This window comes from Amia ocellicauda, chromosome 13, assembly GCF_036373705.1.
Source record: "Amia ocellicauda isolate fAmiCal2 chromosome 13, fAmiCal2.hap1, whole genome shotgun sequence".
Taxonomy (NCBI): Eukaryota; Metazoa; Chordata; class Actinopteri; order Amiiformes; family Amiidae; genus Amia; species Amia ocellicauda.
The window spans coordinates 1,593,853-1,619,613 of record NC_089862.1 but is presented as its reverse complement, the minus strand read 5'-3'; the positions used below and the strand labels follow the sequence as shown (position 1 = coordinate 1,619,613).

General features: G+C 38.4%; 1 protein-coding gene across 2 annotated transcripts in view; it reads left to right on the top strand.

Annotated features, from left to right (window-relative positions):
• The first annotated feature begins 909 nt into the window (after window positions 1-909).
• alms1 (ALMS1 centrosome and basal body associated protein) overlaps window positions 910-25,761 on the top strand; it is a 45,580-nt gene continuing 20,728 nt past the window's right edge. Inside the window, exons 1-7 of one of the 2 annotated variants that reach the window (XM_066719675.1) lie at window positions 910-969; window positions 2,271-2,414; window positions 3,187-3,388; window positions 5,617-5,737; window positions 10,483-12,778; window positions 16,455-16,614; window positions 17,374-18,525. In XM_066719675.1, coding sequence (XP_066575772.1) covers window positions 940-969; window positions 2,271-2,414; window positions 3,187-3,388; window positions 5,617-5,737; window positions 10,483-12,778; window positions 16,455-16,614; window positions 17,374-18,525 — 4,105 coding nt within the window. In that variant the 5' untranslated portion in view covers window positions 910-939. Of the gene's footprint in view, window positions 970-2,270; window positions 2,415-3,186; window positions 3,389-5,616; window positions 5,738-10,482; window positions 12,779-16,454; window positions 16,615-17,256; window positions 18,526-25,761 lie in introns of both variants that reach the window. The other variant, XM_066719674.1, reaches the window with a different exon arrangement.

The following is a 25,761-nucleotide window of genomic DNA, read 5'->3' as shown; positions in this document are numbered from 1 at the left end:
AATTTAATACAGTATTTAATGCAGTAAACTACTTTAACTTATAGTGTCTGTATATGAAAAAAAATAATGTTATTATAATTAATAATGAAATGCATACAAAGTATATTGTAAATATATTATATATATATATATATATATATATATATATATATATATATATATATATATATATATATTATTATTATTATTATTATTATTATTATTATTATTATACCATTCTTTGCCATGCATGATAATTAAGCACTATTATTAATTTGATCTATCTGAAAAGTGTGCCGGGATTACAACAGCACCCCACCGCATAACAAATAAAGTAAAAAGTGCAAATGTCATCCTGCTCTGCTGTATCTGATGTCGGGGATCGAGGGGGTGAATTGTCTTCCACATCAACACTTTCACACGAAACATCCGACCCAGGTAACATCGCTTTCACAGTCATCTGCCATTGAACACCAATGGTTTAAATCAGAGAAATATCTGGTGTGACGTCACGCACTCTCACTCTTCCGTGTACAGGAGTCAAAGCCTTTTTAAAAACGGTTTAACAAAAAAAAAAGTTTTTTTCCCCCATTTATAAGCAATGGGTGTGAATGAAACTTTCAGGACATATTTAGAAAGTATAAGTACAACTTTTCATTAAAAAACAAATGATGATACCCCACCTTTAATCACGTGGGTTAAACGCGGTCAGATCAACAAGAAGGAAATACATTTAAAAAACACTTCTGTAACAGTTTTTGAATGTTCATGTGGATTACAATAATCTAGAAACCTGAAGCTAGCAACATTCTAGCCAGTAGACGTCGCTCAACAGCAGGAAGTACTTTTTTCGAATCTCCCGCTCGAGTTTCCGGGCTTTCAGTTTGCTTCCTTGGCAACAGCTCCATGGATCAAATAGAGACCCAGTGCGCAAGCGGCAATCAGTTACTGAGTGTCAACATGGAGCCACGGGCAGAAATTGACAACAGGGTAAGTGCAAATAACTAACATAAAACACTATAATCGGGACCATTACGCAATATGAAATTAAATCGATTTCTAAAATATATTTTGTCTGATGTTTGAAATCGATTATATTTGGCTAATGAAAGAAGATGCATTCCATCTGTAGCAACGATGGTGGTATATACCGATTAACTTGGTTAAAGGGAACTTGTTTTTGACTGTTTTTAGAATTCATATTTGTGTAAATCACGTTTTCGTCTAAATGACTACGTATCCTCAAGTGTGTTATAGACACGCTCGAAATCTTGATAACATAAAATAGTCACTTACACAGAAGAGTCTATGGAAGTGGGGCGAGTTTCATGAAGAGACAATAATAATTCATGACATTCGCAGATGTGAAAAGATTGAGATCATTTTAGAGCTGCTCTATCGCAGTAGTTCTATAAATCCATCTCAAATGAACACAAACGTGCAACCCAGCTAATAAAGTGAAAGCGAATGTTGTTTTCACTCGTATTACAGTACAGCATTTGTATTTGTATTTGAAACGAGGTAATACTATTTAAAAATTAATCAACTATCCTCAAGTACGTGTTTGTTTTCTCTATTGACTCTCTTACTGTATATTCCCGTGTCCCTCAAAACAATTTACTATTTAGGCTATAGCCTAGATAATATAAATTTAAAAAAAAAATGAATTACTGGAAAATGTTATTTCTATTTGCCTTGAAATTAGACTTTGCCTCTATGTCTTGCCAATCTTTTCAAATACTTTTTGCACGTTGTCTGCCAATTCCTCATCAGATCAATTTTTCATAAGATGCCACAGAAGACATGCGTGTTTAAATACATGTAATATTATTCATTTCCTGTCCCTGGTCAATCTACATGTTTCGATATTTCACTTTAAATTCACAGCATTTCAGTTTGGAGAATCATGCTTTGTCTGAGCTTGATATCTCAGAAAGAGAACAGGAATTTCAGAAACTTTATAAGATATTTACAAAAGGAGATGCTTTTGTCTTTGGAAATGCAGCCAGGTATTATAATTTTATATGAGTATAGTTTTATATACTAGTTTTATGATTAGGCTGTGTCCTTCTAGTAAATACAAAGCTGACTCTCTAGCCAACTTGCTGTAGAAGTGTACACTTCAGTAGCTGGACCAAGATTCTCTTTCACCTCTTTTGATGTTGAGAAATGGTAGATTTACGCTGGAGACAGTCAGTTTTGGCAATTACAAGTTTCATAGCAGTGAGGCAACTAAAAAAGCATACAATAAATAACAATCAGCCCTGCCTCTCTGTTTGTCTCCTTCACAGACGATTGTCACAACACCTCCTGCTTCTCGGCTCATCCAGGTCGAGGAGTTGAGGAGCCAGAGCAGCAGCCCTGGTAGTGGGACACACCTGTCCAGCACCAGTGGAGTATCTCTGGGGGAGGCCATTGTGCAGAGGGCCAAGCAGGTACACTACACAACTTACAAACTGCTCCCACCTGCATTTCTTTCATTTGAGTTCCACTGCTGTTAACAGTCTGTATATGTTAACAGTTTTATTATGACTTGTCATTATATATTTATTCATCAATTTATGTATGTATTATATGTAGTATTTGGAACTACTGATTTATTAAATTTGGAATTAGTTAAATGAGCCATTAATTTATATCTGTTTTTTAATAAAGCTGCATTTTGTGTTATTAGACCATGTCCCTTAGAGCCCGCTTGTAATAGTAATTAATAGCAGTTAAGAAACTTACTTTCTTCAGATTTTAATGACATCGTTGAATATTATTATTGATCACTTTGAAGATGTCCTTACACAATAAGCATACAACGTACAGTTGAGTCCTAGATATGTGCTAAGGAGAGTAGGGGCTTAGGAGAAGTCACAGTAAAACAATAGAAATCCAACAATACATAAGTAAGCAGGAGCAAAAGGAAGCACAGTTACATGAAGTGCATAATAACAAGAGTTCTGAACAACTACAGGAGAATAGGTTGCTATATTACAGGTCTAAACAGATGTGTCTTGAGTAATCGGCAAATGTGATCAGGAACTGTACTGTCCTGGCCTCAGTGGGAAGGTCATTCCACCACTTACTCTTGTATACATAGAAAATAAAACTAGACTAAAGGACAGAAATTATGTTTAGGGTTTTTTATTTTGTATTTTTTTAATTAAAACCAGTTCTTTGGCAGTAAGTATTCAGGTGATATGTTTATCTGTGTTTCAGGGTATGGAGTCATGGTACCAGTTGCCAGCAGAGGAGGATGTGAGCAAGCTGACAGAAACTTCTGTGAGCAGGGTGGGTCTGGCCCCATTGTCTGCTAAGGAGCATGCAGCTTGTGACTTCCCCTCCATACAGGAAGAGGTCACCATGACTGGGGATACAAGACTGCACCAGACCGAAGGATGGTCCCATGCTTCCCCACTGGGTACAGAGAAATATCTTCTCCCCTCTCAAAACAAATCATGAAATCTATCTAATTTTAGCAAACGAGTGTGGACACGGACAGAACCAAGGAGTTATATAGGAATTATTTAACAGGGACCAGATATTTCAGAATGACAACACATTTTTTAAAACATACCATACTATAATGGACTTCACAGTGACAGTGGACTAGGGATGAGTAGTATACCGGTTTTATGGTTTACTGTGGTTTAGATACATTTACTGTTGCATTGCACTGTGATTATTGTAATTACTGTATACATGGTATATGCCCTTTCTGTGACATGAGCCCTATTGGTCCTGCATTGCTTTAGAAATATAAATAGAATTTTAACATTTACAGTGAGGAAAAAAGTATTTGATCCCCTGCTGATTTTGTACGTTTGCCCACTGACAAAGAAATGATCAGTCTATAATTTTAATGGTAGGTGTATTTTAACAGTGAGAGACAGAATAACAGCAAACAAATCCAGAAAAACGCATTTCAAAAAAGTTATAAATTGATTTGCATGTTAATGAGGGAAATAAGTATTTGATCCCCTATCAATCAGCAAGATTTCTGGCTCCCAGTTGTCTTTTATACAGGTAACAAGCTGAGATTAGGAGCACTCTCTTAAAGGGAGTGCTCCTAATCTCAGCTCGTTACCTGTATGAAAGACACCTGTCCACAGAAGCAATCAATCAATCAGATTCCAAACTCTCCACCATGGCCAAGACCAAAGAGCTGTCCAAGGATGTCAGGGACAAGATTGTAGACCTACACAAGGCTGGAATGGGCTACAAGACCATCGCCAAGCAGCTTGGTGAGAAGGTGACAACAGTTGGTGCAATTATTCACAAATGGAAGAAACACAAAATAACTGTCAGTCTCCCTCGGTCTGGGGCTCCATGCAAGATCTCACCTCGTGGAGTTTCAATGATCATGAGAACGGTGAGGAATCAGCACAGAACTACACGGGAGGATCTTGTTAATGATCTCAAGGCAGCTGGGACCATAGCCACCAAGAAAACAATTGGTAACACACTACGCCATGACGGACTGAAATCCTGCACTGCCCGCAAGGTCCCCCTGCTCAAGAAAGCACATGTACAGGCCCGTCTGAAGTTTGCCAGTGAACATCTGAATAATTCAGAGGAGAACTGGTTGAAAGTTTTGTGGTCAGATGAGACCAAAATCGAGCTCTTTGGCATCAACTCAACTCGCCGTGTTTGGAGGAGGAGGAATGACCTCAAGAACACCATCCCCACCGTCAAATATGGAGGTGGAAACATTATGCTTTGGGGGTGTTTTTCTGCTAAGGGGACAGGACAACTGCACCGCATCAAAGGGACGATGGACGGGGCTATGTACCTTCAAATCTTGGGTGAGAACCTCCTTCCCTCGGCCAGGGCATTGAAAATGGGTCGTGGATGGGTATTCCAGCATGACAATGACCCAAAACACACAGCCAAGGCAACAAAGGAGTGGCTCAAGAAGAAGCACATTAATGTCCTGGAGTGTCCTAGCCAGTCTCCAGACCTTAATCCCATATTAATCTGTGGAGGGAGCTGAAGGTTCGAGTTGCCAAACGTCAGCCTCGAAACCTTAATGACTTGGAGAGGATCTGCAAAGAGGAGTGGGACAAAATCCCTCCTGTGTGCAAACCTGGTGGCCAACTACAAGAAACGTCTGACCTCTGTGATTGCCAACAAGGGTTTTGCCACCAAGTACTAAGTCGAAGGGGTCAAATACTTATTTCCCTCATTAACATGCAAATCAATTAATTACTTTTTTGAATTGCGTTTTTCTGGATTTTTTTGTTCTTATTCTGTCTCTCACTGTTAAAATACACCTACCATTAAAATTATAAACTGATCATTTCTTTGTCAGTGGGCAAACGTACAAAATCAGCAGGGGATCAAATACTTTTTTCCCTCACTGTATATAATACTTGCTGAGCAGTCTCCCTTATTTTTGAAGCTTGCTTTTGAAACTGGACATGCATTAGTAGTACTTGTCTCTCTCATGTTGTGATCCAACTCCCTTTGTTATCACTACAAATTTGTGTTGGCAAGTGTGCTAAAGTTGGTCAGTAGCAATTTTTTTTTTTTTCATTTTTATTGATCAGAAAGTGGACATATGATTGAAAGTAAAATACGATTGAGTTCAAGTTTGTAATTTGGAGTTCACAGCTTTGATTTAGTCTCTTGGCCAACTTCTCTTCACAGAATTTCAAGATAGCCGTCTCTCACCTGCTCTTCCTTTGCTGCCTGTGCATTCTTCAAAAACTCAAAACATGGGTGATGATACCTTCTATCAACAGACAGAAGTGGAATTTGCCCCCCTCAGGTAAGTGTCCCTATGACAGTTTACAATTTATGTCATTATTTTCTCCTGATATTGTAGTCCATAATTGAAAGTGACTGCAAGGCTTATCCCAAGAGGTGTTATTTGATTTTTTTTTTTTTTTAATGAACCTCCACTGTGTTGGTTTCATACAGTGATAGAGGGGCATGATGCAGTGGTGCAATCAGTACAGATTTATTTAGTAAATCATAAAAGTAGAGCTCCAGAATATAATATAGCAAACAAATGCTACATAGCCTAAGACAAGGAATAGTTTTTTCATTTTTGCTGAGAAAAACTGCTATATTGTCCTATAATTCATTCTTAGATCTGATACAACTGCAAGCTTACTGCATAACTATTTATGCGGAATTAATGCTGGTTTTGGCCCATGTATGCTTTTTTTTGTTGTTGTTGGAGGATGGCTGATATGTGTCAAATACTTCCTTAACTTCTCTGTCCTTTGGTTGTAATCTTAATTGCATGTTCATGAGAATGATATCAGATCGATCTCTATAAATGCTGTACTTTCACTTTACAAGTATTAGTCTATTTCTTGCAACCAAGGAATATTTTATAATTGATTACTGTTGATTACTTTTTATCATTTGATATCCACGGAAAAGAAAACAGTCAGAACCCTCTAGGAGATTTTTTATTTTTTTATTTTAACAGTTAATGGTGCACTTTGAGAGGAAAATAGGCTAGATCTGTGAAGAAATTGGGGCTTTTGGAAACAATCCAATCATAAACCCACGCAGTTGTATCAACTTGTAAGACGCTTGAGACTACACTTGAGCCATCAATGAAATTAAGTAAAAGCTGTCACATGTGTTGTACTGGTGTATTTAAAGGGTTTTCATTCCACTGTATTGAATTAATGAGAAGAAGACAAAGTGGCAAAGTTTGCATCCCGCATTTGGACACTTAATTAGCTGCAATGAAGACTGATGGGAGGGTGGGATTTGTTATTTCTTGTCTGTAACTGGCTAAACTAGAACGTATAGATCTGCTTGGCTCTACCAATGTCATCGGTGGAATTCTGCAGATCTGCGCATATCTGCACAAATCTGTGAACATCTGCGCTACAAGAACGCGACCAATGGCTTCGTCACAGATAACTTCTGCATGGAAATACTTTGACAAAGTAAATTAAAACGTTGTTAAGTGTATAGTACGTGCAGTGCAATTAAACTACCACAAATCTACAGCTGGTATATTAACCCACTTACAAGCCAAATACCCTTCTGTGACACTGACAATGACAGAAAAGGAAAGAGGAGCAACAAACAAATTAATATTATTAAGGTGCATACACAGCCAGTTATTGCGAATGCAGATCGTGTGTTGAGTGTGGTTTGGAAACATGGAATAGTAAATTGTGAACTAGAATAGACTGTATAAATTAGCTAGACAGATCTAATACATGTTGTATTTTGCCGTAAAGACTGGAAAATGTTGCCACAAGGACACTTAAGGTGAAGGCATTTTCATTGCAGCTCACATTGCTAAACTATTATTGAATGAAAATTAAATAAATAAATAAAATAAAAACATTTTGGTAGGTCAGTTACAGCTGTAATTGCAAAATATACCGTTATCAAAAATTGTCAAAACCTTTATAGTTAATTTGAAAATGAAACGACAAAAATTTATAATACAATAATAATAATAATACAAGTGTCTGACACAAGATGTGTGAGAGTTGACATTGCTTATTGCAGCTGTTATTATGCCATTTCCGTGCATCTTCTAACAGGAAGGGATTTTTACATAGCCTAATGTTTAGCTATCTAACAAAGTTGTTGTTTTAGATAAGTATTTTAAAATAAAGTTTTGCAAAAATTGTCACATTACATTATTTCACATTTTAATTAATGTTGCATTTTTAATGGGGGGGGTGGCAATTATTCGAATAGTCATGGACAACAGCTGTGGAATTATCGTTAGTCAAAATATTTGTCATGCACAACCCTAACCATTACCTCAAATGATATTGTCTCGTCAAAATGCGTTCTGGACCGAGCGTCACATTTGCTGCCGAAGGCCCGTTCTCATCTCGAGTGCAAGGGAAGAGGAGAGGCTGATTGTCTGCGAGTGAGAGCTGCTTTGCCGAAGCGATGGTGCAAAGCACATCTTTTATGTTTCTTACGAGAGTAAAACAATATTTTTCTTCATTCTGAAACTGTGGCGGGACAAATTAAACTATGGCGGGCTGCCATTAAGTTAATTAATGGGACAGACTGGGCTGGGTGTGCACTGAAGTATTGCAGACGGCTTGCCCTCAAGCACCATGAGGCTCTGCTGTGCTTGCCATGGATGGGATGAGGCTTGAATCGGGTATCTAGACTTAGCGACAGCTCTGGTATAGCATTCCCATTCGGTAATGGCAAAGGGAACATTAGGTTATTATCATAATCCTGGTTCCCTGAAAAAGAAAGACCGCCATTACCGTTTTGGGGTCGCTCGGTCAGATGACCTTCTGAGCGAAGAGATGGCAGGCTGCAGCTTGCAGGAGGAGACTTTTCACAGACGCCGGGGGCGGAACTCCCTCCTGGCCCCTATAGGGCAGCTTTGGTTCAAGGTTTCACATGATTGGCAGGTCAGAAGGCTTTTCCCATTCGGTAATGGTTCTTTCTTTTTCAGGGAACCAGGGTTATGATTTAGCCAATGAATGCTCAGACTTCCCAAAGATTCTGTGCAGAATGACTAAAGTCTGCTTGTCGCATCCTATGTTAATATTTTCAGGTTTAATAGGCTATGAGGATTCTAACTTAGAATTTCACTTTATTCTCACAGCACTTAAATTCAAACCACAATCTCCACACCACAGTGCAGCAACCTTACTGCAACACTAAAGGGCGAGGTTTCAGAATTACTATATATATATATATATAGTGAGGGGAAAAAAGTATTTGATCCCCTGCTGATTTTGTACGTTTGCCCACTGACAAAGAAATGATCAGTCTATAATTTTAATGGTAGGTGTATTTTAACAGTGAGAGACAGAATAACAAGAAAACAATCCAGAAAAACACATTTCAAAAAAGTTATAAATTGATTTGCATGTTAATGAGGGAAGTAAGTATTTGATCCCCTATCAATCAGCAAGATTTCTGGCTCCCAGGTGTCTTTTATACAGGTAATGAGCTAAGATTAGGAGCACTCCCTTTAAGAGAGTGCCCCTAATCTCAGCTCGTTACCTGTATAAAAGACACCTGTCCACAGAAGCAATCAATCAATCAGATTCCAAACTCTCCACCATGGCCAAGACCAAAGAGCTGTCCAAGGATGTCAGGGACAAGATTGTAGACCTACACAAGGCTGGAATGGGCTACAAGACCATCGCCAAGCAGCTTGGTGAGAAGGTGACAACAGTTGGTGCAATTATTCACAAATGGAAGAAACACAAAATAACTGTCAGTCTCCCTCGGTCTGGGGCTCCATGCAAGATCTCACCTCGTGGAGTTTCAATGATCATGAGAACGGTGAGGAATCAGCCAAGAACTACATGGGAGGATCTTGTTAATGATCTCAAGGCAGCTGGGACCATAGTCACCAAGAAAACAACTGCTAACACACTACGCCGTGAAGGACTGAAATCCTGCAGTGCCCGCAAGGTCCCCCTGCTCAAGAAAGCACATGTACAGGCCCGTCTGAAGTTTGCCAGTGAACATCTGAATGATTCAGAGGAGAACTGGGTGAAAGTGTTGTGGTCAGATGAGACCAAAATCGAGCTCTTTGGCATCAACACAACTTGCCGTGTTTGGAGGACGAGGAATGACCCCAAGAACACCATCCCCACCATCAAACATGGAGGTGGAAAAATTATGCTTTGGGGGTGTTTTTCTGCTAAGGGGACAGGACAACTGCACCACATCAAAGGGATGATGGACGGGGCATGTACCGTCAAATCTTGGGTGAGAACCTCCTTCCCTCAGCCAGGGCATTGAAAATGGGTCGTGGATGGGTATTCCAGCATGACAATGACCCAAAACACACAGCCAAGACAACAAAGGAGTGGCTCAAGAAGAAGCACATTAAGGTCCTGGAGTGGCCTAGCCAGTCTCCAGACCTTAATCCCATAGAAAATCTGTGGAGGGAGCTGAAGGTTCGAGTTGCCAAACGTCAGCCTCGAAAACTTAATGACTTGGAGAGGATCTGCAAAGAGGAGTGGGACAAAATCCCTCCTGAGATGTGTGCAAACCTGGTGGCCAACTACAAGAATCGTCTGACCTCTGTGATTGCCAACAAGGGTTTTGCCACCAAGTACTAAGTCGAAGGGGTCAAATACTTATTTCCCTCATTAACATGCAAATCAATTTATAACTTTTTTGAAATGCGTTTTTCTGGATTTTTTTGATGTTATTCTGTCTCTCAGTGTTAAAATACACCTACCATTAAAATTATAGACTGATCATTTCTTTGTCAGTGGGCAAACTTACAAAATCAACAGGGGATCAAATACTTTTTTCCCTCACTGTATATATATATATATAATTTTTTATTTTTTTTAAAGCTGCTATTGACGATAAATTATTTTGAGGGCTTGACACGGTATACCATTTACCAGCACAGCTGGTGCTGTACCAAGATGTACGTAAATTTTGTGTGGTAGACGCATAATTTGCAAAAATAGTGTACAATAAATTACTGTAGGTCATATACCTCTCCCTGATAGGTATATGTACTGTGTATTCACAATGACTTTTTCAGGAAACTCTAAGATGTAAACCTTGTTTTTGTAGGGAATCTCCAGATGTTTCTGTCATGTCTGCAAGGATCACAAGACCCCTCCAGATTAGTGATGCTGTGCAGCTTGTGATCACCGAAGTCTCTGTGGAAATTCCCAGTGACCATCCCTCATTGTCCCAGCATCCACTGGCAATCACGACAGCTACTGCTGAGGATGCCAGCAGCAACTGCTCTTTATCTCAACATACTCTGTCACATATGTCTTTGGATGAAGGTATAAGCAATTTTGTCAAGATCTCAGAGGAGGAGATGGAAGGGTACCAACTTTCAGGACTTAAAGAATCCCAGTTTGAAGCTTGTGTACAGACTCGGGGGGATTCTGCTGGGGAACAACATGCCTCTTCTGTTCCTGATTACCAAGAGAACCTGTTCAAACAATTGCTTGAGGATGAAGCCTCATTTTTAAGCACTGATTGTCCTAATCCTCTGTTACATGAGCTCCTAGAAAAAGATGTTGGGTTAGCAATTAGTGGTGCATTTCCATATGCCTCTGGAAGTTCTACAAAAAGGACTTTATCTGGCAATGAATCCCAAAAAGATAAAGCAGTGAACAAGGACCAAGATGTAACTTTGTCTGAGAATCCTGAGAATCCTAGAAACCCAGCAGAGCAATTGGAAGCATTGGTAGTACCACAGCTTGATCTTTCTAGAAGCTCTTCAGATCAGGAGTCTTTAAGAGGGTCAAGAAATTTCCCCCCTGGAGGAATTTCACTTTTGTCTCCAAAACTCATAGAAAGTGCTACAGACAAAGCATTGAGGCAATCTGAACTGTGCAATATTACCACCAGGTCTTGTCGTACCCAGTCAGATGATGAGTTGACAGAAGCTCTCCGTAAGCAGCTGTGTTCTGAGATCTTGTCAAGTCGCCATTTGAAGTCTGGTTCCAGAAAAGCACAGAAAGAAAGTGATCCTACACTGCAAAGCAACCAGCAAGGCACCCCAAACACTGGCTCGCTGGGAACCTACAGTGGAAAAGACAGCACCATTATTGAAGTGCCCACTGGGATTAGGAAGAATGAAATTACATCATCATCAGGATTTAGTTTTGAACGAGGACATAAGGAAAGAGAAATGTCATCTATGGAGAATCGTACAGCTGTGGATGGGTCTCTTTTAGGATGTATTGCTCAGCCAGTTTCTCAGTCAACCCCAGGCTTGTTTTCAGAGGTACTTCGTGCCACTGTTCAACCACCGTATAGGAAGCTGACTCCAATTGAGTTTAACCCTGAAGCTACTTTACCCACAGAAGATGTACCCCACAGCAGATCCTCTAAACTTCTTGCTTCTGCAATTAACACAGATCTAACAGAAGCATCTAGTCCAATGACCTATAAGGACAGTTTAAATGCCTGTTTGAAGAAAACAAGGAAGATTCAGTCCTTACCCACTCTGAATTATATGGAGAAAGTAGGAGCCTGGAATGTGACCCAGTATACAGGTCAAACTTTTTTTGACAACTTGGCTCTGAAAGGCTTCACTGGGGTTTCTCCCAAGAAGAAAGCTTTTAATGCCATTGCTGACTCATTAAATAATATTTTTACCCAGCAAAGAAGTGAAAAATCTCCAACACCCTCTGCCTTCATTGTGAGCAATCACAGCCCCAGAAGGACTCTAGCTGCTTCGTTTTCTGGGACCTCTTCTCCAGCTAACGATGCTTGTGGCCCCACTGGAGGTTTAAAATCCTCTCCCATAGGCAGGTCCATGTCTTATACTTCATTAAGTACCGCAAGCAAAGAAATTCAGCAAGCTGGAGCTTCTCAAAGTGAGAAAAAAGAAGCTTTTCAGGCTGAGGTTGTCCATGGAATGGGGTGTGCTTCAGCAACAACAGGAGCTAACAGGTCCTTAGACCAAGACTCATCCTCACAGATCCATAAAGCTTCTGGGAACTCTCCACATCCTAATGATAGGAAGAGCATTCCTAATAGCAGTAACATTCAACCTCAACCAACAACTGTTTTATTGGAGAAGTGTTCCCCACTTGATGAAGAGAAAAGTCCTGAGGAGGGAAGGAAACCAGGAAACCAGGAATTGCAGAGTTCAGCCCAGCCCCCATCTCTAATCAGCCTAGATCGTTTCAGTGATTTGTCTCCAAACCATAATTTCAGCAGCACCCTTGCAAGTTCTCAGGACACAAGTTGTTATGGGGATAGAAGGCGCTTAGCTTCAGCAAGAGCAGTTTCAGCCTCTTCCATTGTTAGCTTGGAAGTTGACAACTATGCTCCGTATTGGGTCACCAATCCTTCAACACCAGCGAAGAATAAAGATTTAAATATTGAGGAGAGAATTCCGGTAATAAAAATAATATTATAAATTGGTACAAGACTGACACTGAATATATATCAAAAACAACCAATAACATTCATAATAATGTTTGTTTAAATAATTAAAGAAGGTTAATATTTTGTAATATCAGGAAATATGGGCTCCTTTTAAGATCAATATACATTTTAACAGATTTTTTTAAATCAAGCTGTCCAGGTATGTTAGTGTATTTTTAAAGGTCTATTCACAACGGACGTGACGCAATAGGTGATTTTGTGGTATGCTAAACCTCAATGCCACAAAAAAAAATAGAACGCATTGCTTAGCTAGGGAGTTTCCACACTGCTGTCTGCGATTTTGTCGCGAAACATTTAGGGAAGTGACCAATGAAAAGCTTACTGCTCACAACAATAGAGTAAACCCAGAACAATACAAGGAAAACAAAGGCATGTCTACAGCACTTCACATGTTTCTTCCATAATTTGTCAGACTGTAGAGATGCCAACCTGGTAGCTAAAAGCAATAGAGGTGTAGGAGTCTCCAGTTGACAGAAATCAGAAATGTAAGTTAATAATAATACATACTTACGTTACTTTAAACTTGCGTTAACAAATAATATGGTAGCTTTTCTGCGTGCTTTAAATTAGAACCAGCGGTAGCATTTTACTTAGCTGCACTACTTTACAATAACTTGTTTTAGTAACCTAACCATCATGTATTCATGTATTGAGCAGGGAACCCTATACAATGCAGTAATGTCCTATTATGAAGTGTTTACCCTTTAAAATACATTATGTCCTTTATATGCTTATTAAAATGTTTTACATACGTTTATATACCGTAAATTACTTTATATGCCCATACAGGCAGTACCATGAGTGCTGTGAGGGGACATCCGCTGTGTGCAACAGTACACGTTACTACAGCTTTTTCTGCTTTAAAAAAAAAAAAAATATATATATATATATATATATATATATATATATATATATATATATATATATATATATTATGGCATGGCAGTGTAACGACTGATCCAAGTTAAGTACTTAATACAATGAGCAGCCCTCTGCAAAGTGAATACTCAGGTTCATCTGTATGCTACACGAAGTTACCGTAAAGTAAGGAATGCACATGTAATGCTTCCTTTCAACTGACTATTCAAAACTGAACATAAAAATCATACTCTTATAAACAAACCAATTCCCTTGGACGCAATTATTTACTTGGGCAAATTATACCAATCGGAAAGATTACAGGCTATTATTGATACCTATTTTCTTGACTAAATGTGAGCACTGCAGCTCAGCTACATTATTATTCAATGCAATTATGAATATGAGCAACGTAACATTTTAATAAAATGCTATCGCAGCATATAAATTATTCATAGCAGTCGCGGGTTGCTGTTTTTTCGGCTTGTTTTATTTGGAATGTGCTTGTTTGGGCATTCATTTTTATTAGCCTACTCTCTAGCTCTAGTCATGTCTATAAAAACAGCAATAAAAGCAGGGAAATGATTCAGGTGTAGTACCGATGGTATTAATAATAATAATAATATGTATAGATTTATTTTGAATCCAGAATTATATCAAAAAGGGGAGAAAAAAAAAAACACATTCATAAAATTCATACTAGTGTTTTCTATGCGTGCATTCACACGGCACAGAATTTCACATTTCTGGCCAGAATCTGCAGATTCAGAAGATTCTCAGAAAACCATTGGCTAAATTGTCAAAGTTTGCGTAGAATAACCTAAGTCTGCGTGTTATGAACATATGGACTCAAATTAGCGCCATAAGTAAGAAATTCAAAATAAAAAATATTGTAAACAAAAAAAAAGTTGAAAAAAAAATTGATATTAAGATAAAAAAAAATAGAAAGCAAAATGTATGGAATTGTAAACAAAAATGCTATCGAAAGCAAAAAAAAAAAAAAAAAAAACTTGAAAGCAAATAATGTTAAATCAAGAGCAAAACTGACGCGCTTGCCTGGAGTCCCTGCCGTTCGCCGCCAGTTTCTTTGCTTTCCATTTTTTTTTTTTTTTTTTTTCGTTTATGAGTTTTGGCACTGTTTTCTTGTGAGGGTGGGATTTACAGGGAGGCGTGGATCATGGGTCTCCATTGGTCCAGTAGGTTTGAGTGACAGTTCTTCCTAACCCAATCAGTGATCAGGGTGGGCTGGTCTGGGTGATCTGTGTGGGATGGAAATCGATTGTCTCGGTTTCATCAGTAGTGCCCATTCCAGCAACTCCATAAACATCCTCTGTGTGTGTGCATAGATCTGCAGTCAAAAGCTGGAAAATCACTGGATCCCACCGCCATTTGAGCCCATACATACATCACTGAAACAAAACGCAGGATTCACCTGCTTCGTGCACAGTAAAATGTTTAATATCATGTTCATATTAATGTAACCTGCACAAGCACTTTAATTCAGCTCCTCAGATTACATAGCGCCAGACTGAAGGACCTCACATCATTTAGCAAGAGGCAAATGGAGGGGCATCCTATTCATTAAGAGCATGTGATGTCCCAGTTTATGTTTAGTTAAGAAATACACACACACACATAAACACACATACATATATATATGCAAAGTCACCTACAAAATTACTGGCTCCATTGATAAAGATGAGCATAAAGGCTGTATAAAATAAACGCATGTAATATGTAGAAAGCGATTGTCCACAACTTCAGTCAGTGGTGAAGTCATGTGTTGCAGAGTGGTGACTGTCAGACAAGCCCACCCTGATCACTGATTGGGTTAGGAAGAAGTGTCACTCAAACCTACTGGACCAATGGAGACCCATGATCCACGCCTCCCTGTAAATCCCGCCCTCACGACAACAGTGCCAGAACTCATAACCGAAAAAAAACGAAAGCAAAGATCGCAGCATTGCAACCAAAGGTAGGGACTACAGGTGAGCGCGTCAGAGTTTTGCTCTCGATTTAACATTATTTGCTTTCAATTATTATTATTATTTTGTTTTGTTTACTATATATATATATATATATATATATATATATATATATATATATATATATATAGTTTTTTTAATTGTTACTGATGGCGCTAATTTGAGCCCATATGAACACCCCATATCATATGATATAGTCATAAAGGGTCAATGCAGCGAACTTGCAGAGTTAGTATGGAGCTGCGTACTAAATACGGGATCATCCACACTTAGTGTGCTGATTTCAGTTTATTAATTGTTTATCAAAGCAAAGAATAATCAAACTGGGTGGGTACCAGCTTCACTTTGGACAGGCATTGCCCCCCCTGTGGCACCGGCCCTGTGCCCATATAGCTTATTATATGCTGCCTATATGATATTTTGAATTGCATGATTTACCTTTAATATATAGACAACATTAACATTACTTTATCTTCCTTGGAAGACTATTTTATGATTACATTGTCGCATCGCAGTCATTTACAATACCCGTGTGAAAGGCTATGTCGCGGCAACGAAATCGCTTTGCCGCACGACAAATCTCATCGCGTCCGTTGTGAATAGACCTTAAATGTAAATTTAAATTATCAATGGACTCAATGTTTCAATCAGAGTTCATAATATGCAACAGCTTGTGATGAAAGTTATTAGTTAAAGTTGGGATTTAAAAAGATAATGGAATACTTCAATATGTGAAACTGCAATTAAAATGAAAAAATTCAATTTTTAAACTTCATTGTGCAGGTGTACCTTCATAATCTTGGAATTGACCAGTCGCCATCAACCATACTAAATCCTTTTCTAGCAAGCGGGCCAATAAGAGAACCAGAATTTTCACCAACTGATCTTCGCACCATTAAAGGTTCAACAGGTACCCCAACAAGAAGCACCCAGCCTTCAGAAGGTAAGGATTTAGAATTAATTTTGCAGAAAGCCACGAGACAAGACAATTTTAAAATAAAGCACACAAGGACACATAACACAAGGAAAATACAAATTAATATTTCCTGTGTAGTATAATGTTATTTTAATGTATTATCTGTTGTTAATTTGTTCTCTGTCCATAAATCACTTAAGAGGAATTTAGAATGGTTAGCATTGGAGTGTTGTCATGAAGCTCTCAGGGCTTATTCAAATGTAATTGAAATCAATACATTATTTAAATAATTTCCCAAAACCAGCTTATTAAATTTGCCTTGGCCATGGAAGCATTTACATTAGTTTAGCAGGGTATACACCAGTCTCTGATTTGGATTAAATAATACGTTACGAAATATAACCATTTGAGGTCCTTGCATTTATCTTTGCTCAAGAAATGTGTAAACGTGTTTTTTAGCTCATCAAAAATCAAAAACATAAATTATACTGTGTTCTTAAGATATTAAGATAATATAAGGATGCTTTTTTTTTGTGACAGTAGTATGATTTACTAGTTTAATATATGTCTGTATCATGTTGAAGAATTTCCCCTGTACTTCACTTATGTGATGAGATTGAAATGAAATGCCATTTTTAGTTTTTATGTTATTTCATGTCTTTATTTCAGGTGACAGTCTTACTAAGGGAAAATTTTCACTGTCTAGCTTATTGTCTGTGAATTCTAGTCTCAGCATGTCCATTTCGGTGAGCTCTAATGCTGACCACAACATTTCTTTGTGCAAAGAGCTGTCTGTGCAGAATGTGGCTGGATCTTCTTCAGACAGACCTGTCAGTCAGTGCAGTCTCCAGGCTGCTTTCCATCCACTGGACCGGTCATTGGATCTTCCAGTGCAGCTGACTTATGATGACCGCACAGATTGTATCAGTGCTGAAACTTTCTCACTTCCAGAGGACCGGAATCAACCTTTGAACGAAAGCAGTTTGTCACGTGTTGCAAAACATATCCGTAAGTTTCAGTCCTGTGAACTCTCTGTCACTCCAGTCAGTCTTTCCTCCACTTCTTTAGCTGACGACGAGCACCACACCAAGACCCATGAAGCAGATAATGAGGAGTTTGCAAAGGTGACTGATGCTACACCTACTCGCAGCCTGGAACTAGGGAATGACTCTTTTGTCGGGTCCAAAACCCTACAGGAGATCCGAAAACTTTTGGGCAAGGCAGACAGCCTTGTGTCCGGAAGATCCTCTTTTTCCTCCCCTTTTGCATCCTTGAGGGGATCTGTCAACTTGGCCTCGTTTCTTCACAACAAGTCAGACAGTTTCCAGGACTATTTTTCTTCTTCTACAGAAAACCAGCAGAGCCTGTTGTCGCTGCTTTGGAAAAGGTCATCTTCTGATTCTATGCTCACATTGGATGGACTGAGAGATGACTCCTTTCAAGGGGAAATCCAACCATCCAAGACGCCAGTCACCAGATCAGCCATCATGACAGACCATGACCGATTCTCCATAGACAGGAATTCTGTTGGCAACGCTTCGAAGCAGATCACTCAAGAGAGCACACGCTCATCTTTCCCTGATAAGAACGTCGGGCGGTCTGAGCCAGAAGGCTGCAGTGAGGGTACTCAGGATAAAGTGACCCCTGTGCTTTTTCCTACAGTGTCTTCCACAGAGGAAAGTCAAGAAGAAAGACAAGGGCATATTGATCTCATACAAGATGTTACTTCACCAAAGCCTAAGGGGAGTGCTGTCATTGGTTCAGTGAAAGAGAGTCAAACATCTGATGGCAAGGAAGGGGAAAAGGCCATGGCCAGTGACAACAGCAGTGTGGATTCCCTGGCAGCTCGAGTTGCCTGTGTCCTTAAAAATGAATCCCCGGCGACAGTGGCCTCCAGTGTCATAAGTGAGGGGGACCAAGAGGAATGCAAAGCACAAGGTAATAATTAGGGGTAGTGTAATAGTAGATAATCAGAATATTTTGAATCCTTTTTCTGGTAATTGCGAAATGGGATCAAGTCTTTACAGTATCTCTTTAAGAATGTGGGTATCATTGTAAAGGTTGCATTGGAAGGTAATTTGCAGTTAATATGTTGCAAGAAAGGAATGTGAATTGCTGATGTTTTTCAAAACTGTCACAGAAAAATGCAAGCAAGGTGCCATAGTTTTGTGGAAACAAACTGTTATCCAACATGAGTTGAAAGATTGCAGAGAAAGAAACTTTAAATGTTAAACTGTCCACTGCACTAGAGGTTCAATATGGAAAGAATTTGGAACAGCATAAAACATAAAAGTTGATTATTGCAGTGTTGCTTATGTGTAGGGCTGTGCTGGTAAAGTGTATACTGCCTCCCCATGATGAGAAATAATGTATTGTCAATACTGGCTATCTATCTATCTATCTATCTATCTATAAAAACATGAGAAAGTTTACAAACATCAGGAGGCCATTTGCCCCATCATGCTCGTTTGGTGTCCATTAATAACTAAGTGATGCAAGGATCACGTCCAGTCTATTTTTGAATGTTCCCAAATTGTCGACTTCAACTAGGGCTGCAACAAACGACTATTTTGATAATCGCTTAATCTGTTGATTACTACTTTGATTAATTGATTTAATCGGATAAATAAAACAAATCCAGCATTAAATGCAAGTGTTTTATTAAAAATAACTAAAGGTTTGAGCTGTTCCTCATCTTGCATAATGCTCTCTTTAAAACAACTTGAGATGGCAGTTAGAAAACCAATAGAAAACATGTGCAAATTTGTGTTTTGAAATTGTTCTCAAAACACAAAGCTGTTTTACTCTTCAGTTTTAAAGGTGCTAAAATTTTGATAAATAATGAAAAATAAAGAAAACACATTCAATTCAGTGTTTACATGCTTTTTTTTTTTTTTTAACATCAAATGGTTTCAACGGCAGTCCAATACTGGACTACGGAGCTAGAATGTTTTAGTCTGAAATGAGAGACAAGTATGCATAGTAGCACAGTATTTACATGTACATGCACAGTGGATCCGATGATGCAACCGATCTTTACGTGTGGGAAAAGAGACAAAAACATTTGTGTGCATGTTCCCTTTCCCACCTTGCACACTGACTGTGAAACGAGTTTGATTCGATCAGATTTTATGTGCGTTAAAAATTACATCGGACAGTGAAACATGAGAGGAAGATGTGGATTGGAAAAGCTTATGAACAACGAACAACTATACAACAGAGCAAATAAATATAGACCAACAATACTATCAAGCAAGCTATCGCGGAGGAGCTGGACAATGAATAGTGCCTACTGTGTGATGTATATAGAATTTTAGGAAGCACAGATAAACAACAAAAATGTGACTCGCATTTATATTCAAATACATAGTTTAACATTGAAACATGCACTCTGCTTTTGTGTCTGTAGGGTGAGGTCGGTGTAGTTTGTGTGCGAAAGGTTTCTTCTTCTTTTTTTATATATCTTTTCCATTCGTTTTTTCATATATATATATATATATATATATATATATATATATATATATATATATATATATATATTAGGGCTGGGAATCAATTAAAATAATTAACTAATTAATTGCACAATTTGCTGTAATTAATCACAATTAATCACATTTTATCCCCAAGCTTGTAATCATCAATATTTAAACGTAGAATCACCTAATTAAATTAATCAACACAAAGGAAATCTATTTTAAATAATATTTTTAATGACATCTTGTGAGACTCTCCTCAGAACTACAGAGTAGTCATTTTCATCAAATATATTGAATGCAGCAACATTATAAACAAAGTGTTTAAGTGCAAGTTGAATATTAAAACCATCAAGGTTATCAAAAAGACTGGATTAGCTTAGAATGTAAGCCAACAGGCCAAAAGCCAGCAACTGAGACAGACTAGTCGGTTTACATTATCAGGGGACAAAGCAGCTCTCTTTTTCTGGACATTGTGTCATTAAAGTAATTAAAACAGAGGCAAAAAATTTGCTGTGTCAATTGCGTAATTTTTTCTTAATGCGTTAAACATTTCAAATTAATCGCCAGCCCTAATATATATATATATACACCGATCAGCCGTAACATTATGACCACTGACAGATGAAGTGAATAACACTGATAATCTTGGTATCATGGCACCTGTCAGTGGGTGGGATATATTAGGCAGCAAGTGAACATTTTGTCCTCAAAGTTAGAAGCAGGAAAAATGGGCAAGTGTAAGGATCTGAGCGACTTTGACAAGGGCCAAATTATGATGGCTAGATGACTGGGTCAGGAGCATCTCCAAAACTGCAGCTCTTGTGGGGTGTTCCCGGTCTACAGTGGTCAGTACCTATCAAAAGTGGTCCAAGGAAGGAAAAGCGGTGAACCGGCAACAGGATCATGGGCAGCCAAGGCTCATTGATGCACGTGGGGAGCGAAGGTTGGCCCGTGTGGTCCGATCCAACAGACGAGCTACTGTAGCTCAAATTGCTGAAAAAGTTAATGCTGGTTCTGATAGAAAGGTGTCAGAACACACAGTGAATTGCAGTTTGTTGCGTATGGGGTTGTGTAGCCGCAGACCAGTCAGGGTGCCCATGCTGAACCCTGTCCACTGCCGAAAGCACCTACAATGGGCACGTGAGCATCAGAACTGGACCACGGAGCAATGGAAGAAGGTGGCCTGTTCTGAAGAATCACGAGTTCAAGGTGTTGACTTGGCCTCCAAATTCCCCAAATCTCAATCCAATTGAGCATCTGTGGGATGTGCTGGACAAACAAGTCTGATCCATGGAGGCGCCACCTCGCAGCTTACAGGACTTAAAGGATCTGCTGCTAACATCTTGGTGCCAGATACCACAGCACACCTTCAGAGGTCTAGTGGAGTCCATGCCAAGACGGGTCAGGGCTGTTTTGGCGGCAAAAGGGGGACCTACACAATATTAGGCAGGTGGTCATAATGTTATGGCTGATCGGTGTATATATGTAATATATTAATTCAATATTTATGGCACTAATTTGACACCTGCTTGAATGTAGGGCGTGGGTATAATAAGAGCATGTTATAAATAAAAATAATAATAAATAAACAGGTGTCGCTTGCAAGACGCACACCAGTTCAAGACTGTGTACATGTGCAATTTTAACGGATCCAGTGTGCCAACGTTTCGGATGACAGACCACTACATGTCGCATCCAGTGCCGTGCTGAGAGTCTTCATCCTCTGTCATCATGAGTTAATCTTTGCACATTTTACAGCAAACGGTCTTCTTTGTAGTACTTTAGAAGACTTACATGGCTTTCTGTGGGTGTAGCTCCGACATCTTTACTTTCGTTTTTTTTTTTTTTTTTTTTTTTGTAGCTGCCCCCCAGGTAGACCCAACTAATCGACGATGAAATTAATTGACAGGCATGCAATACCTTGCACTTGTCCACATTGAATTTCATCTGCCAGGTGTCAGACCACAACTGAATATTATCTAGTCCCTTTGACTAACCTGAGCTGCTGAGATAGTATCTGCTGATAGTATTCTCTGCAAATTTGTCAAGTTTGCTAAATATCCCAGAGTCCAGATCATTAATATGGATTAGAAAAAGCACAGGCCCTAATACTGATCCCTGTGGCACTTCACTAACAACCTCACTCCAGTTAGAAGCAACTCCTCTGTTTCCTATGCATCCATCCATCTACTTACATTACCCTGAATACCTACAGCTTCCAATTTTAGGATCAGTCTTTGGTGCAAAACCTTATTGAAAGCTTTCTGAAAATCAGTATATCATATTATATGCTTTCACATGATCTACAGCTGCAGTTACATGTTAAAAAAATGATAACAAATTAGTAAGACATGATCTGCCTTGTCTAAACCCATGTTGACTATCACCAAGAATATGGTTTTCATTAAGATGCTCCTCTATTTTCTGTCTAATATGTTTTTCCAAATTTGTAGAAGTAATGCAGGTGAGACTGGTTTGTAATTTCCTGGCTCAGTTTTTGCTCCCTTTTCTTGTGGATAGGTATGACATTTGCAGTTTTCCAGTCAGTTGGCACATCCCCTGTTCTAAGTGTCAATTGGAGTATTTTAGTTAATGGACTATAAATATTTCCCCTAACTACTTCTGGAAATATATAATCTTGCCCAGGTGATTCTGCTATGCCCATTAGGCCCTCCTCTTTATTTATCCTGATATCTGTTAGTTTAGCCTGGACTGATTGTTAACCTGTGGCATGTTATCTGTTTTTAATTTTCTAAAATACTCATTTAGAACATTTGCTACGTCTTATATGTTTTGTAAGATAATTCCATTTTTAGCTTTTAGCTGTTTCACTTCCTCCTTTATTGACCTCTTGCTGGTATAGTATTAAAGAAATGTTTCTTTCCATTTCCCTCTATGCTTTCCTTATCCCTCCCTTAATATCTCTTTGCAGTTCTAAATATTCTTTGTATTTTGTATCTCTTTTGTATGCGCTATACAACATTTTGTTTCTCTTGATTTTTTAAAATTTTTTTTGCATATTGCTATTAAACCGTTTTGGCCACTGTTTTTTGATCCTCAATTTGCTAAGTTTTGGTACAAATTTCTCCTGAGCCTCTGGTAGTATATTTTTTAATATAACCATTAATTTTCAACTGATTCTCTATCTAGTGTGCCCCAGTCTAACTCTTCTTTACTGCCTCATACCTTCAGGGTTTGCTTTTGAAAATTGTAGACCATTATTTTAGACTTGTTCCTTGTTTTTTTAAAGTATGCCTCAAAGCTAACCGTATTGTGATTGCAGTTCACCATTGGTTCTCTAACTCAGTGGTTCCCAAACTTTCTGGGTGGTGCCCCCCCAAAAACATTTGGGCCACATCTCGGTCACAGAATGTATTTAATAAAGTTGTTGTGTTAGATGAGTATTTTAAAATAAAGTTTTGCAATTGCAAAAATTGTCACATTGCATTATTTCGCAATTAATGTATTTTTTGTTAAAAAATTGCAGCAGAGAGTCCTGGCGAGCTCGTTTCCCACCACTCGATGACATTTTGGAGCTGCAAGTTATTCTTATGTATTTATTTTACCGTAATTATCACCTCATATAAACGCTGTGTATTTTGATCTGAAACTACCAATTAGCGGCTTTCATAGACACTGCTACCTGACAATCCTCTATTCTGATTGGCCATGACTGGATATGGAAGAATCCAATAACCGAGAGTCGTGACAGTACAGTTTGTTTTTAATGTGTGTAAGTGTAGAAAAAGTTGTTTCACAGAGATAGGTAGATGCAAAAGATATCAGTTTATGCAATGTGATTTCAGCGGGGCGGCAATCAACAGTTGTCAGATCCCCTCGTGGATTTCTTGTCTCGTCTTGACTTTTTACACATTCAGCTATTTCCCCGTGCCCCCCTAGGGGGGTGCGCCCCACAGTTTGAGAACCACTGCTCTAACTAATGCCCTTCTGACTCTATCTTGGTCATTTGAAAATATAAAATCAATGCATACGCTCTCTCTGGTTGGTTCCCTGACAAACTGAGTTTTAAAGCAGTCATTTACCATACGTTTTAGAATACCTCCAGTTTTTATTGAAATGTACGCAGTTTAATGTCTCAGTGTACTCTGAAATTAAAGCATAGAACAGTTGGAGATAAAAATAAATCGTGGAATCATTTTGTTTAACAAAATTTTACCCCTTATGCTGACACACCCCTCTGGCACCAAATCCGTGTGCTTCTATTTAATCCCATGTGTACTCTTCACTGTTGTGTTGTTTGCCAAGTGTTTGGTATCCCATGAAAGCTAAGACTCTCAGCTTTATAACGATGTGAAGCATTTTCTGATGTGAAAACTTGGTCTGAGTAGGAATACAAAATCTCAGAACATACTGACAATTATGACATTCTGGAACCAGACAGTCTATTGATCAAAACAAGACCATCCACGTTTTGGTAGAAGCAACACACACCCGTAGCGAGCTCAAAATGTCAAGGTGGAAAACCCTGTTTACAGTGTACTAATACTCAATGATTTTACAAAACAAGCCTGTTTGCAAAGAAATTCGAGTGATCTGTCTGAATGAGTATCAGTATTCAGTATCTTATTTTATTCACTTTCATACTGTCTAGAGCTACTTCTTATTATTCAACATATTGAAAAATTAAACAAAACTTATAGGCCTATGGGTAAAGCTTTTTCCTGTCCAATAAACTAATTGAGATGTGTACTTATGGTCAGTCCATGAGCAAGTGCTGTGAGAATAAAGTGTCATTCTAAGTGTGACTACTCATAACCTATTAGATATTTGGGCATTATTTTCCTATAATATTCATTGTATTTTTATCATTGTAAGCGATTTTTCTTTTAGTATTTAGAATTGTTATGATAGAATTGGAGGCTTTTTTTTGGCTCCAACACTTTAATAATGTGATTGGATATTAGGCTACCATTTATGATTTTTTTTTTTAATGAATAGTGAAACATCTTTAAATTGGGCAATGTGTTGTTAATTGTGCCAGGAACTTCCACACAACTGAAACACACTTATTTATTTTTTTTGCAAACAATTGCAGCTGAGTCATATAAACACCGTTCTTTTAAATATTTATTTGAATCTAAGATGTGTATTTCAAGTGCTCCTTTTAAAGTCTGGATTTTAAGTTTAACATTTTGCAACACCCCCCCACCGGACACTAATACCGCCCACCATGGTAAATTCCTCACTGGTATATTGATACTAGATATCTGTCACTGGCACAGCTCTACTTATGTGGTAAGCTGTTTTAGCTGCCAGTCAACACTGGCAAATGAACAGCTTTTAGAACACCAGGGGAGATTAGCTGAATCCTGGAACATTTCCATAGATTCCCCATGAATTGTAAACAGTCTGTGTGCTCCATTTATCTTCAGGTTCAAAACATAATTTTCTATTAATTGCATTTTTATATCATTCAATTCTTGTTTACTTATTAAGCTTTAAGAGTGTAATTTCAAAATATGTTAAGCAGGTGTGACATTAAACATTTTGTTTCCTTGTTGACCTCAGTTGATATGCTACCAATGTTGGTATTTATTAGTCAGAGGTTATTGTTTATTCATTAAAATATGCATTTTTAGTGTAACTGTTTAGCTTTGTACAGATGACAAAATATTTTGTTTAATCATGAATCATTGTTTTTGCCATATTACAAGCATTATGATTTGTTAATTGGATA